At 36.9% G+C, this 14,346-nt stretch overlaps 2 protein-coding genes across 2 annotated transcripts; one reads left to right on the plus strand and one right to left on the minus strand.

The window, feature by feature from the left end:
* Positions 1–413: 413 nt before the first annotated feature.
* Positions 414–7,877, plus strand: LOC141828671 (uncharacterized protein At2g02148). Its single transcript, XM_074716125.1, has 9 exons — positions 414–515; positions 639–891; positions 962–1,088; positions 1,180–1,518; positions 1,598–1,760; positions 3,589–3,712; positions 3,921–3,986; positions 4,848–5,105; positions 7,545–7,877. Exons 2-9 carry the CDS (start codon positions 724–726, stop codon positions 7,644–7,646), a joined length of 1,347 nt encoding a protein of 448 aa, XP_074572226.1. The 5' UTR covers positions 414–515; positions 639–723; the 3' UTR covers positions 7,647–7,877.
* A 1,583-nt stretch (positions 7,878–9,460) lies between these two features.
* On the minus strand, positions 9,461–13,344 carry LOC141826869 (plant UBX domain-containing protein 7). Its single transcript, XM_074714183.1, has 10 exons — positions 13,126–13,344; positions 12,786–12,892; positions 12,580–12,696; positions 12,264–12,435; positions 11,662–11,739; positions 11,517–11,585; positions 11,240–11,383; positions 10,748–10,850; positions 9,961–10,220; positions 9,461–9,882 (listed from the first exon to the last, which is right to left on the minus strand). The coding sequence occupies exons 1-10, from the start codon at positions 13,225–13,227 to the stop codon at positions 9,718–9,720; spliced, it is 1,317 nt and encodes a 438-aa protein (XP_074570284.1). The 5' UTR covers positions 13,228–13,344; the 3' UTR covers positions 9,461–9,717.
* Between the last annotated feature and the right edge of the window lie 1,002 nt (positions 13,345–14,346).

Below are 14,346 nucleotides of genomic sequence, written 5' to 3' on the forward strand. Positions count from 1 at the left end.
ATTAAATCAACATCAAATTTATTAATATTGAATTCATTTACAACCCTGTTAATTAAGGCTAAAACTCCTTAAGCCTCAAAACACTGACTAAAACATCCCAAGCTGTTTTTTTTCTAATTGAATAAATCTGGAACTCATCCTTATCAAGTATCTCTTATGATATATATACTTTTATCTACACGATAAATACTATGAAAAAATGAGGATAAAATAATAATATTAAAATTATAGAAAGTATTTTGAAAAAAATAGTTTAAAAAATAAACTAAAAAAATTTGAGATGTATAGTCTTTCAAACTTTGAGGGTGTAAACGCAAACAAGGTTTTTTTATGGGCCAGGTGAAATTAACCACGTTTATTAGCGACGAACGGTGGCGGTGGCGGTGGCGGTGGCGGTGGCAGGCAGCGGTCTATCGGCTCCGAAGCAGCTTGGACTGGTGCGGTCCGTGCGGAGGCACACCGGCGAGGAGGAGCGGCTCGGAAACAGGCCACCTGCCTCCGACTCGATACTTTAGGTACAACTCCCCCGCAGCTATTCCTCCCTCCTTCTCGTCCTCCTCTCTCTCTCGGCCCGGAGACCTTTCCGGAAATGGCGCTACGGTTCTCGCTCCGTGACTTCTCTCACTCTTTGTCCGCAGGAGAGCGAGGAGAAGTCGGTGGTGGTGGAGGTGGAGATTCGTCCTCTCTGGGTTCACGGAGTAGTGGTGGGCGCTAGGGTTCTGGATGCAGCACTATAATTTGAGGCAGGCAACCAATTCCTTTATTGGAGGCTCCCTCCACGACCTCAACACTGCCGATTCGAACCCCGGGGAGATAGATGGTATCAGAGATGTGGATCGCGACCCTGTGGAGGAGGATAGCCTTGACAACGACGACGAGTCCAACTCCGTGGTAAAAGCTTCTGGAGACTGAGCATTACTTAAGATTCTCGCTGCCTAATGCCTTTGACTACTTGGTCTAGGTCTGCGTGCATACCTCTTATAGAAGTTCGATTCCGCTTCATGGTATTGGAGTGGATGACGATCGGTCCGCACTTGAGAACAGTGGCAGATCACCAAGTCCGTCGTATAACTTACTTACCCAAGAAGGTATTAGCTTTTTGAGATGGAAATTTCTGATTTTGATGGCTGGTGCTCAATGTATTGATCGTTAACTGTTCATTTTCTGCATTTGGTGAAGATATTTCACCAATTGCAACTGCAAGATCCAGGTTTTTGCAGTTTGTAGTTGATCATTTTATTGATGAGCATGTGATTGAATCTGGAGAAAGTTCAGATGTTTCATGCTATCAGGGGAATGAGAAGCTTGGTAAAAGGAAGGAACGGGAAGTTCGGTATGAGGGTGATCCAAGGTTTGACCTGCCGTTGATGTATGTTGCCAACTTGTATGAGACCTTAGTTAATGATGTCAATGTTCGTCTTGCTTCTTTGGATGGTATCCGTGAGAAGAATATTGGGATTGCTTTAGAAACAGCTGGTGGATTGTACAGAAGATTGGCTAAAAAGTTTCCTCCAAAAGGTTGTCTTCATTTGCTTTTGGTAAAAGCTTTGATATGTGTGTGTATGCATATCTAACTTGGAGTTTTTGCAATTCTTAGGTCCTTGTAGCTTTAGGAGAAGAGAACTAGCTACATCACTTGCCACAAGAACTCGGTTTCCTGAGCTTGTGGTACAAGAAGAAAAGCGTGTCCGCTTTGTAGTAGTAAATGGTTTGTCAATCATTGAAAAACCAAGCCGCATAAACATAGATGATGCTGAATGGTATGATGTCACTTTTTTTTGTTTAAGCGAGAAGATTTTGTTACACTTGGTGAATTTTTTTACCACATGCATATGGTTTACTTGTTTAGAAATGCCTAAGCTATCTCTGGTTAGCAAGCACAAATCAAATCCAATATCTATAAATAAGACTTGGTTTGTAAATGCATATCTGTTCAGCAGGTTGAGTTTTTTTGTTAGTAAATTAGTAGCCAAAATGGAATGATGAGAAGGTTAGTTCATAATGGATGGTTAAGAATCAATTAACTTGCTGAAAATGACAAGGCAAAACTGCTAATATAAATAAATGCTAGGAATCACAATAAAACTACTTTGAACCACAAAAGACAGCTACACATGATAATTAATGCTAGAAGTACAATGAATTACTTAAAATTAATGAATAAAATTGTATATGAAAAACAAACGTTAAGAATCATTAAAATATGGTAAGGACAAACAATGAATAAAAAGAGGATTTTATTTGGGTGTAATTGAAGTTTAAATTGAGAAACTAGTTGTAATTTTCATACATATCACATGCTATTAAAATCAGTTTTGCCAGAGTTATTCACATCTATGGCAGAAATGGAGCATGCTTGCTTAGTCTCAAATATACGTATCTGATATGGGTGTGGATATGAGTGTCTGACCCTACTATTTTATAAAAAAATTACACATGGTTAATAGAAATATCAAGGCTCCACTTGGAGCATGGTGTCCAAAGTGTTGAGTATCTGACATGGGTATGGAGATGATAAATGAAGAGTGTATTAAATGAAACGGAAAAGGACATTTTGGCGAAAATATTTATCAAAATTTGAGTGGTTGTAACTCTATTAATGGTTATTCTAGGTGCTTATGGTTCGTGCATATTGTGTCCATGTAACATTTTGTGAAGTTTGAACTTTAAAGATTACAAGTAATTGGAATGCTCATTAGTCCATAGTCAACGCATATGGTGTGCTATAAACGGGAAATGCCAGATCATGCATGTGTTTCCACAGTTACTCTTGTGCTAATAGCTACATTTTGATGGTATAACATGTATGATGTCATTGATACCAGAGGGAAGGATCTAGAAGGGATCAACTAAAACTACAAAAGCTATCAACTTAATTTATGCTATCTTATGATTCTTATCAAGGTGACATGGTAAATCTGTTGGGGGTTTAAAGTACAACCTGTTAGGCATTCATATGTAGCTTTGTATAAGAGAATAGTTGTCCACATTGAAAATTAAGTTAACATTGTTCAATTCACACAGTGAAATGTCATGATTGTTTTTTGCCTTGAAGCAATAAATTTGTTGATAACTTCTGTTTCAAGGCATAGCAAATGGCTACCAGACTGGTGTGTCTAGACTTTTGTATGGCTGCCAATTCATATTATTAAGTAGGCTATAAATTCATGTAGTTATTGTCTCGTGTCATTTTCTGTCAATATGAGATGGTGCAAAAAATATCAAATTAATATATTTTAAAGAAATTGTGTAACTCATAAAGTAATTGTGTTTCCTTAAAAATTAATCTGTATGATAAAGATTAACCAACGTAAAATTTTCATCTTTGTAGTTTTTGTGGATTTTGGATTATCATGCATTGTCACTTTTGTATTATGGTTTCTAATTCGCCTCATGTCATGTTTGAGTCATCACAACCTACAATTCTAAAGGACGACTTTAAAGGTTCAATTTCTGCCAATGCAAAATGTCACGACGAGACATGATTTTCAGTTTTGTGTATTAGACTTGATAGATTCCATTTTGAATATGGAAGAAACTAATGTTTATATCATTTTATCTTGTTCTTTGATGACAAAATTGAACTAGGTTTAAGCGTTTGACTGGCCGGCCTGAGGTGGCTATTTTAGCAAGAGATTATAAATTTTACTCCCCTCGCCATAAGTACAAGAGAGGTGCTCCTCATCCTATGTCCAATATTCCTGGGCTGAGTGTAAGTCCATACCAAATGTAATAATATAATTTCACTGTAACTTTGTAAACATGCTTAAATAAGTGTTCATTCTATTTCCACTTTTGTTTTCTCTATATTTATAACCCTAATGATATAACCTTGCATAGAAATCAATGGAGGGTAAATTTAGCTAAACCGAAATAGTTGGGAGAAACATGGTTTGATGATTTTTATCATACTTGATTAGGTGATGTCAGCCACAGAGAGCTCTTCTCCAGTGCCTAATGCAATTGGATTCCGTCCAGTGACCGGGGTAAGATTTGAAGACTTATGTTTGATAAGTATTTCTATCCTCACATTTATACTGCACACAACTTTTGAGGTTTGTTTTACATGTTAAGATAACCAGATATGCTTTTTATTTTGCCCGTATTCTACCTTGCCCTTTGAACTAATTTGTAGGAATAGCTTAAATAAGAACCATTTATTCTGTCCTTTCTGGGAAGGATTTAATTTTAGTTTTATGTTTTAATTCATGTACTGTACTTCTGAACTCTCCTTTTAGCAAGTAATAACAGATGGTAAATGCTTATAGGTCCTGTTCAGTTTTAATATCACATTCACTACTCTAGCTTCAGTATAATGTTATTTTTTTTAGACAAATTACAACTATGTGTCTTGTTTGCAAATTCATTCTAGGGAAGGAATCATAAAACTTACCTTTGCGATGTTTCCCCTTTCTTGATATGCTAAACTTAAATTTGTTTCATTGTTATAAAGTTACCAAAAGTCTTACAGCTGCGAACACACTTGTTTCACTTATCCTGATTTGCCATTTGATCACTATATCCTGTTGGTTTTGGTAAAAAAATTTTAAGTCGACTTGCAGGAGAGGATGATAGTTATTTTTATTAATTATGTATCAGGTTTGAAAGGTAACAGTAGTTAGAGTACACTTGTCGTAGATACCTGCCCTTTTTATAGTTGTAAAAGAAGTTAATATCACAAAACTTCATGAGAAAAATCATTTATACCTATCGTATGATAGATAAGTCTTGACATCACTTATTTATATCACTCTTTCTAGATTGGTTGTATATGTCCATGTTGTCAGATTTATTTTCTAGTACATTTAGTATGGCTTACAATGACTTCATGGATTTTGTAACTGTAGTCTCAGAATCATCATGAGCCATCATCAAAACATCACTTACAACAATCGCAACAACCATCTCCATTTCTCCCTCTACACCAGGCTCATCATCAGAGCATTCAACAAAACCAACATTCTACCCACTTTCCCCATATATGCACTCACCCTTCACATGTGCATGATCTATCTCTCCAGCATCAGCCACAGACAATGGCTCCTCAGCTAGCTTGCATGCAGTCACTATCCAATGGTAATCTTGGAGAACGCTTGCATGTGCTGGTATGTCACTTCAATTATTTGCTATATTGGTGTTACTTTTTTATTCATTATGTTTGTCATAATCCAAAATATTTGAGGCCAGTGAATGCCTTGTTCAACTCCTTGCTATTGTTTATTTTATCTTACCGGGGTAGTCGTTAGTTCAAGTTCTCGACCAACATGAAATCTGCACTAGCATTTAGAAATTAAAACATATCAGTCTTGTAGAGCCAATTCTGACATGGCATGCTAACATGCAAAGGTCATTTCACTTTCAAAATTTTTCATGAATATTTACTTCCCAACTGTCAAATTTTTTCTTCTATGCTTCATCAATGATATGTTGAATTATTTCAATTAGGGAAAGTTGATGTCTCCAGAAGTTTTGGACATGCACTAAGGTTTTTTTTATGACTAGTGCAAACGGTAAATTACATAAAAATGATAAATCCCAGTTAGCCTCATTGACTATCCCTGGGGGTGATCGGCCCGGTCCCACGGAAGTTTTCCATCGGCCACCAGGGTAAATCGGGAAGTGCACGCAGCGGCCAACCCAGACGCCCAACATCCTTTGATTGCGCTCCCCATTTGGAGGAAAATTCCTATAAATACGCCGTAGTTGGGGATCGAACCGCAGGTGCCTGGGTGACAACCTGGATGTCCTACTGTGGCACCATTGCCCCGGGGACAAACTGTAAACTACATAAGATGCATATGCATGTGTCGATTCAAGTTCATTACTGAGACCTCATTAAATGGGAGATTTTCATCTTGCATCCCAGAGTCCACCATTTTCTACATGCCTTCAGAAGCTTCAATATGCTCCCTTTTCCCAAAAAGGAAAAAGGTTTACCAGAATGCTCCCGTAAGGGAAAAGGTTAATTAGCAAAATCATTCGCTAACCATACCCGCATATATGGTGCAAAAACCTTTCAAATATCATAATCATGCTCACTTTTTTGCATTAAATCAGTTACTCCATCAAATGTGTTCCCTTCTCCCAAAGCGAGAAAGGTTAATTACCAAAATCATACAGAAACCACACCCACGCAAAATCCTTCAAATATAATACTCAAGCTCACAAAAATATATCAAGTTTTTTGCTCTTGCTGAATGTATTTGGACAGATGAAAAGCTAATTGTGATGCAGTTAACTCTTTTTGGTCATTTTTTTTCCTTTTTTCTACTTTTCAAAATTTAACCTCTCTCGCTGCTTTCCCTCTCAATGTCTCTATTTCTCCTTTCCCTCTTTGGATGGGCTACTCCCTAAATGTCTCTATTTCTCTTTTCTGTCCTTTGATGAGTTACTACCTCAATGTCTCCCTACAATGCCTATTTTTCTAGGTTTGGAGCATGCAATGTCTCCATCTTGAGTCATATAAACATCTTTCAAAGAGGCTTAGTAGGTTGATATGTTTAAGGAGTTGGATGAAGGAAGCTTGGTGATTGAAATAAACTGCAGTTAGCCATGACTTGTACAAAAGTGATCACACTTCATGCAAGTTCCTTGGTGACAAATTGCTTGTGTGATCTAGTGGCACTATTACATGGAGATCATCTACGGGCATAGTTTTTCTTTAGGCATTAAAAATCAAGAATGCTGATGAATCCAATAGGGTTGATGTGCCGAGCTTAGTTGTGTTGTATGAGAGACAGGGATGTGATGAGGGATTGAGCCTGGATGTACTACGTAACATCATCGAGAATTTGTGGCATGTGGAGGTAAAGATGTACAATATGGTTGTGAGAATCATCAATTCTTTTTTCATGATCTTAACGAGAGACACCCACTTTGCTCCTAACAATCATCTTTTTGTCCACGGATGTTTTACTCATTCGAGTACCTTAATGACCAAGTCATTCACCTTGCACCGTGTGTTCACCACATCTGCTCTGTTGGATGGATAAGTTTAGGAAGGAGGAGGTCAGTCTGAACCATGTTACAGGTTGACTGTCATAAGGTGGTGCTATTTTTAGCAACTCACTGAAATGACAGAGGGGAAAGAGGAAACATAGTGTAAATAAAACAAAATTTTGAATCAGACCATGTATAACGTGGTACCAAATAGTTTCATATCTTTGTGAAATTAATTATATCTTTTTGTAACCAACAACATACCCTTCGTTCACAAAATGCTGGTGTCTTGTCATACTCTAAATCAAGTCTTCCATTTCATTATTGTTATTTCATGTTTCATTTTTCATACTTTTGCTCAAGATGTTGCCTTGAATTGGTGATTCTCGGCGAGTAGTGTCTTCTCTCTCTTTCTGATGAGAGTATAGTGCTTCTCCGTCACTAATGGAAAGCATTACACCCTATTACCTTGTTCCGATAAAAAAAATTACACCTATTCTTTCTTCCTAATTCTAACTAATCAAGAAAAAATGATGCTCGACCTTTTGCCTGTAGTATTTTTTGCTTATTCTGGCTTTTGAATTTAATTTCGTTTCATGTTGCAGCCGACAAGCCCAGCAAAGTTCTGTGATGAATGTGGCACCCCCTACTTTAGAGAGACATCAAAATTCTGCTCAGAATGTGGCACGAAGAGATTAGGGATGTGATGTATGTAATTAACACCATAGTTTCTTCTCCTGTATGATTTTTAATGGCATTTTAATGCACAAATAGAGACAGCTTTTCTCAGTTATGGTTATACGACCATATGAGAAGGCTATGCAGTTGACATGCTATATATTAAATGAGTTATGCTATAAATTTAACTGGTTTCTAGAGTTGTTTTGGTCATTGAGGTGAATAATAAAATTATGGATTTTGGGCATTGAAATATTTAAGATGCGCGTATATTTCTATAGTGTCGTAGTTAATCTTAACGTGTAATTTGCCAATATGTTTTTTTTTATAATTTAAATTTTTAGTTCTGTGAATTGATAAATTTTGAAGATGATTAATTTGGTTTTATGAAAGTTTCCTATTGGCCATCAATATAAATTCAGAAAGTGTTCACGTTCAAGTCATTGATAATCGATCTCTACTTATGACTCATTTTTATAAGGTATTATGTTCCATTTGAGTATTAGAATCCTGAGTTGTCATATGGTTGTTGCTTCAAGTCAAGTAGTAGTCCGATCCATCTAGGTAATAGTAGTCTTATCTGTTCAGATAATTATATTTTTATGTTGCTTCTTATAGTTTTTTCTATTAAATAGAGTATGTGTATGTTTGAATCAAATTGTAATGCTCCGGAGAATCCACGAAAGTGGTCCTACTGTCGCATCGTGTCACGGGGCTCAAGATGTTCTAGTGCATAACATTATCACGATGATATTATTGATAAAAATGGAAATTGCAAGAGTTTTGAATCTGTTTATATCTCCACTGTCACATAGCTTTCATCTCAGGATGATAAATACACATGTTTCCAGTCTTTTCTATTGTCATTTTTATTCTTGCAACAACACCAATGTTCTCTGTTATCTTTTTTAATAATATTTAATGCAAATATTGATTTTATTATTCTTATGGATCTGAGTTGGGCAGAGTTTGATTAATACAGTAACAGATTAACACCTTTATCAAATTACTTTTCCAATTTGTATAACAGAATTAAATAGGAATTGAGAAATTGATCTAAAACTCTTGTCTAAACAACCATTCGATGTGTATAGCATGAAGCCACAAGCTAGCTAATGAATTTCTCATTCCTATTGTAATTTGCAGTTGTTCAACACAAATAGACTCCTAACAAAGCCAAAAATTTTCTAACTTCCTTTTCCATTTAACTTCAACTAATTGGAAACACAACCAAAGTGATTATAAACGACAATAATTGGTGGACTTTTTCTAAGGATCCCATATTGACAAAAATTTCATGCACCGAGTTGCATGATACTCCAATGGCGTACACAAATTATAGAGTGGCAAAGTACAGCTCCCGATGCCAAGTAGATGGTTCAAAGGGGTCCAATAGGAAAATATTTTTTATCATCGACCAATCTATAGAGCAACAAGGGAGCAGCTCTCCATGTCAAACAGATGGTTCGAAAGGGTAGGATGACATTTTTTGTCATCGACCAACCTGGAGAAGGAACAAGCCGACGGCACACACAAATTATAGAGGAGCAGGAGGGCAGCTCCCTGGTGCCTGATGGTTGTTCCAAGGAGCCAAACAAGATAACATTTCTATCATCGACCAACCTGACGGAAGTGCAAAGGATTATATCATTTTTGTGGGAGTGTAATGTAGAAATATGATAATGAAGGCTAGCAGATAACTATCTAAAGCAGCAATCAGTAAAACAAGTGAATCCTGAAGAGGCTCCTAAATATAACCGTCAGTAGAAAATCTCAAATGTACAGACCTCGCATCCATAAATGAAAGATCTGAATCTTTTTCCAACCCCAACAAATCTAGCACTGGAAATCCAGAATGGGCATAGGATATGTTACCAGAATCAATAGCAATGTCGTTACTAGGGGATATCAGTGGTTTCAAGGTTACACGACTGTACAGAATCCATATGAACTCGACGCCAATATAGAATTGTCATACTAACTGATAAATTAGTAACGCATAACTTTGCCTGTGCAGACATCACCTTAGGCTACAAAATAGCTGCCCAAATACGGTGCCCCAGCCAACCAAACAACTGGACTTAGGGTCTTCCTGAAATTTCAGTCCCAAACCAAGCTGATCATGGAATTTGACAAACTGGCGGCTTCAAAAGTCAAGTCGCTCTCATATTCAAGACTTTTTGATGCACCGGGGATGGCTTGAGTGAAATGGAAGGGTCGTTGTTGTTCATCCTCCAATTTTAAAGAGCAGAAAGACCACAACAACTGCATTGGAATCACAGGCATGAGCTTGTGCCAGCTAAAATTAGCTGAGAATATTAAATTGCATCGCATAAAATAAACCTTTATTGAATCACTAAGGAGAAACTTTCTCTGGATTCTGCGCCCATCAGGAAGGCGAATCCCAACTCTACATAGTCCTTTGCTGCCTTGTGGTTCTTCAGGAAGAAGAGGATAAGTTACCTTTTCATTTGAACTGGTTTCAAGAGGTATCTCAGATCCAGATCCCTCACATGTCGCAGGATGCCTAGGACCTTTAGCCTCCTCCAAGGAGGCTGCTATGGCCTGCATCACCTCTACATCATCCTCCACAGACTCTTTGTCTGAAAATAGAGAACCAGACCATTAGTAAATTATAATAGACCTCTGTTACAATTTTCATATTTGACTTGTACATATCTTCTACAACGTTTACTAAGTTTTACAGTTCCTTACAATGTTTTACTAAGTTCTGCTGCATTGGAGCTCAGTATTTTATTAATTATTTGATGCAATAGCACAAGTTTTTTCCTTTGCTCTTGATGCAAATAAAATAATTGGTTTAGTATGCATTAAAAGAACAACCCCGTGCACCAAGCTCTTGCCAATGTAGATCCCGGAGAAGGATCGGACCACATTAGATGTATTATACGAAGCCTTATCTTGTATTGCAAAAGGTTATTTCCATGACTTGAACCCATAACCACAAGGTCACATTGGTTTAGTATGCATTACTAATTGGTATCCATGTCAACAACTTTCAATAACTTAAAATTGTATCCCTTCTCAGAACATGTAATGATTTAGATGCATAACGTAAATGAGAGTTTTAGTTAGTTCTAGTTTCCTCAATAACCATCTTCTGACTCACCTGCTATATCAACAATAGCAGAATCATGTGCGACTCTTGGCCGTTTTTGAGGAAGAAAAGCATGTTGCTCATTTGGACCTTTGTCAAGGAACGGAAGTAAATCCTGGATTGAGAAAAAGGCAAACTAATCACACCGCCACTTATTTTAGAAAGGTTCATTGAACAGAGGTACTTTCTAAATACCTTCTAGGTTTCTGATTTGAAATAAAATCAACATCAACTAACATGAACATCGTCATTAATCAGTTTCTACAGTAAAGAAATATTTATCTATACTAATCAAGCTAAACAGGTTTTTCCCCCAGTTTCTCCACACTGGCAAGGTTAAAACTGAAGGACTGTTATATGTGATGGGCTGACACTACGCAGCCAACTAGGAAAAGGAGAGAAGGTCAATGCTAAGCTCAAATAATTCTTTCAAGAATGGGATGCATGTACCATCAAACCGATAGAGAACATAGCCATGTTAGTCTAGGTTGATATTGCAATTACCTCCAGCAACCTCTCTGGATGAACCATACCAGTCCATGCACGCATCTTTTGTCCAGTGATGGGATCAATGATTAGTACAGCAGGAAGAGTGAACAAGCTGTAGTAAGTGCAAACCTTCTTCCCCTCACTAGTATCATGGTATACCTAAAATTGCCATAGCAGTGTGACATATAAAAAAATAAACTGCCATGAGAAAATAAACATAAAAAGTGTTCAAAATCTTAAAGAATGTGAGAACAATGAATGCACATAAACTAACAAAGATACAGTAACTAACCTGCCAGAAAATGAAATTAGAACAAATAGTTTCTGCAACGGCTTCATTTGCCCAAGTATCACGGTTGAGCTTTAACAACAAGAGCTTTCCAAAGTTACCATTTTGTAAAAGTGGAATAAAAGAAAACTAGTTCATGCCCAACTACCATGTGTGAACTAAATTCTTCATTAGACTGCAAATTGACTAGCAGCCACTTGCCATGAAGGGCTGCCTCAACCTTTGCCTACACAAGTAATTGAGCACTTAGTAACAATGCACAAGCAAACTATCAAATGCTAATCTGATTGAGTATTAATGGATAATAGGATTAGAAACTACAACCATAGTAGGAAAAACAAGTCTTCAGATTCAGATGGAACAAGGAACAACAATATTCACACAGAGTCCAGCTTATAGGCTGCATTGTAGATTAGCTATTGCTCTATTTATAAGTTAGCACAGTTTTCTCTACAACAGGAAATTCCAAGTGGGAAAATGTCATGAAGTGGCACATGAGCAAAGGGAAAATGTATAACATATATAAGTAGAAGTTCTTGGTGAAACGAAACAAATACATCAACACGAACAAGATATGAGTCCTAACTGTTTGGGGACAGTATGGATCTCCTGAGGCCATTGAACTCTAGGTAAGGATTTAGATGAACAAAAAAAGGAGGCAGCAAACCCATGTTTACAAATTTGTTGTATATGCATCAACAAAGAATAACTGTGTAACTTCAACAAGAGATCTCTGTATAATCTTAGCACCTGATCAAAGGGGCCCTGGAACATCAAGGCAAAAGGTGGACTATATAATGAAGCAAGATTGTCACGGGTGCCAGTTTCTGTTGATGCACTGCTTTCACTTGATTCCCAAACAGCAGAACGTTTTGATTCCTCATCAAAATTACGGAAGGCAACAACTGAACTTGGTTGAAACCTGTGGTGTTTGACATTAAAAAAATTTATTCACTAAAAGAACCATAAAAAATTGAACTTTGAAAATGCACAACATTAGATAGAATTTTGCCAATTGAGCTAATAGAATTGTTGCAAAGTGTATGTGACATAAAAAGAATGAAACCTGAAAACAGCAGGATCTCCATAAAGGGTATCTCTTTTGACAGGTAATGGTGCCCGCACTTCATCTTCGAGAGCACCTTTCACTGAACTACCACTAGCAAGAACGTTTTGGTGCTCACTGAAAACACACAAATTTCCAAATAACTCATTACAAGCTAGACCCAACAAAAACGCATTCAAAGTTTGACAGGTTAGGCCCAAGACCACCTCGTAGTTCCATTATTCTGTCGAGGTAAGAAAGATGACTCCACCCCACCACCTTCATTGCCGACATAGAAGAGTTGTACAGCGTCATCAAGCTTCCAACCTGTAGCCTGAGGAACAGATCCGCAACTAAGAACATACTATTTACAGTACCACCCAACAACCCTAACCACACTTGAATCTCGACTTAGCCCAGATCCAACAACAATCGTCGGCGAATTAGAGTTGAATGCAATCAAAACAAGAGGAAAAGGATTTTAAAAACTCAATTTCGAGGAATCATCGCCCTAAAACATCTGGCATACATGGACGGATCAAGAACGAGCGAACAACAAGGGAAAACCTCAAGAAATTGCGTAGCGGTATCGGCGGTCTGGCCAACGGCGATCTCGAGGAAGGAGGAGAGGAGCTGCTGTCGCTCCGCCGCCGACGGGACGGTCTCCATTGGCCGGCCCGATCAAGAAGCCTCGATGTGGTATGCGATCGGCGAGGTCGAGAGCGTAATTGGAAGTAGAGACCGAAGACGAAACCCTTGCTGTGATCTGATGAAGCCAAGAAGCGAGAGCGCCACCCTTGTGCTCACAGGCCACCGTTCGTGCATGATATACAGATATGGACGGGCCCATTAACGTAAAGCCCAATGGGCCTACTGGCGAGCCGAGCTCAAGTTTATTTATTTTCTAAAATTTGTTTATCAAACTCAAGTAGAGATATCCTTATAATTTAGTTAAAAGGTACATCTAATAAACAAAACATATTATTTTTAATGTATCTAAACAAATAATAATAATTAGTATTTATATAAATTATTTATGAACTATATTCATGAATATTAATATTAATAGACCAAGTTCACTATTAATTAAACATATTTATTTATATATTTTATTGATCAAACAAACATAATATGAGTTTTTGTCAAAAATTGAACTTGTTCCGAATATTTTTTATTTATTGATAAAAGAGAAGGAGAAAGGGAGAGAAAATAAGTTTCCTTTCTCTTAAAAAAAAAGAAATAAAACTGCAAAACTCTTTTTGATTTTATCATTCCTTAAACTTAAGGTTAAAGCAATTTCTCAATAATTTTAGTCCCTTCCTTTCCATTTTTTTTTTTGTTGTTGTTGATAATAGAGGTATTCAGGCTTCGCCTAACTAATCCTAAAGATAAATACGCGATGACCGAAAATACCTAATCAATATATTAGTTAGATCAAACAAATTTTGTCAAGACCAGTAGAAAGGAAGTTATATGTATCACTGATTGGCAAGCAAGCTTCTGATTGCACTTGATACATGGATACACTTTGCAGGATCAAGTTATCAGTGATTAGTAGTACTTCAAGGAAATGCCATTAGTGTTAAAATAATTTTAAAAAAAAACATTTATATTGTTTAAAATGACTAAAGATATACAATCAAATATGTCCTTCATACAATGGCAAACACATGAACTATCACAATCAATATTAGTTAACATTGTAGAAAACATAACATATTTGGGTAGCATGCATATAACTTATAACTTATGGTAGGTTTACTAAACAAATACAAACTCCTAACCTAA

This window comes from Curcuma longa, chromosome 4 (assembly GCF_044706935.1).
Source record: "Curcuma longa cultivar G26 ecotype Majalengka, Jawa Barat chromosome 4, ITB_CL_G26_1.1, whole genome shotgun sequence".
NCBI lineage: Eukaryota > Viridiplantae > Streptophyta > Magnoliopsida > Zingiberales > Zingiberaceae > Curcuma > Curcuma longa.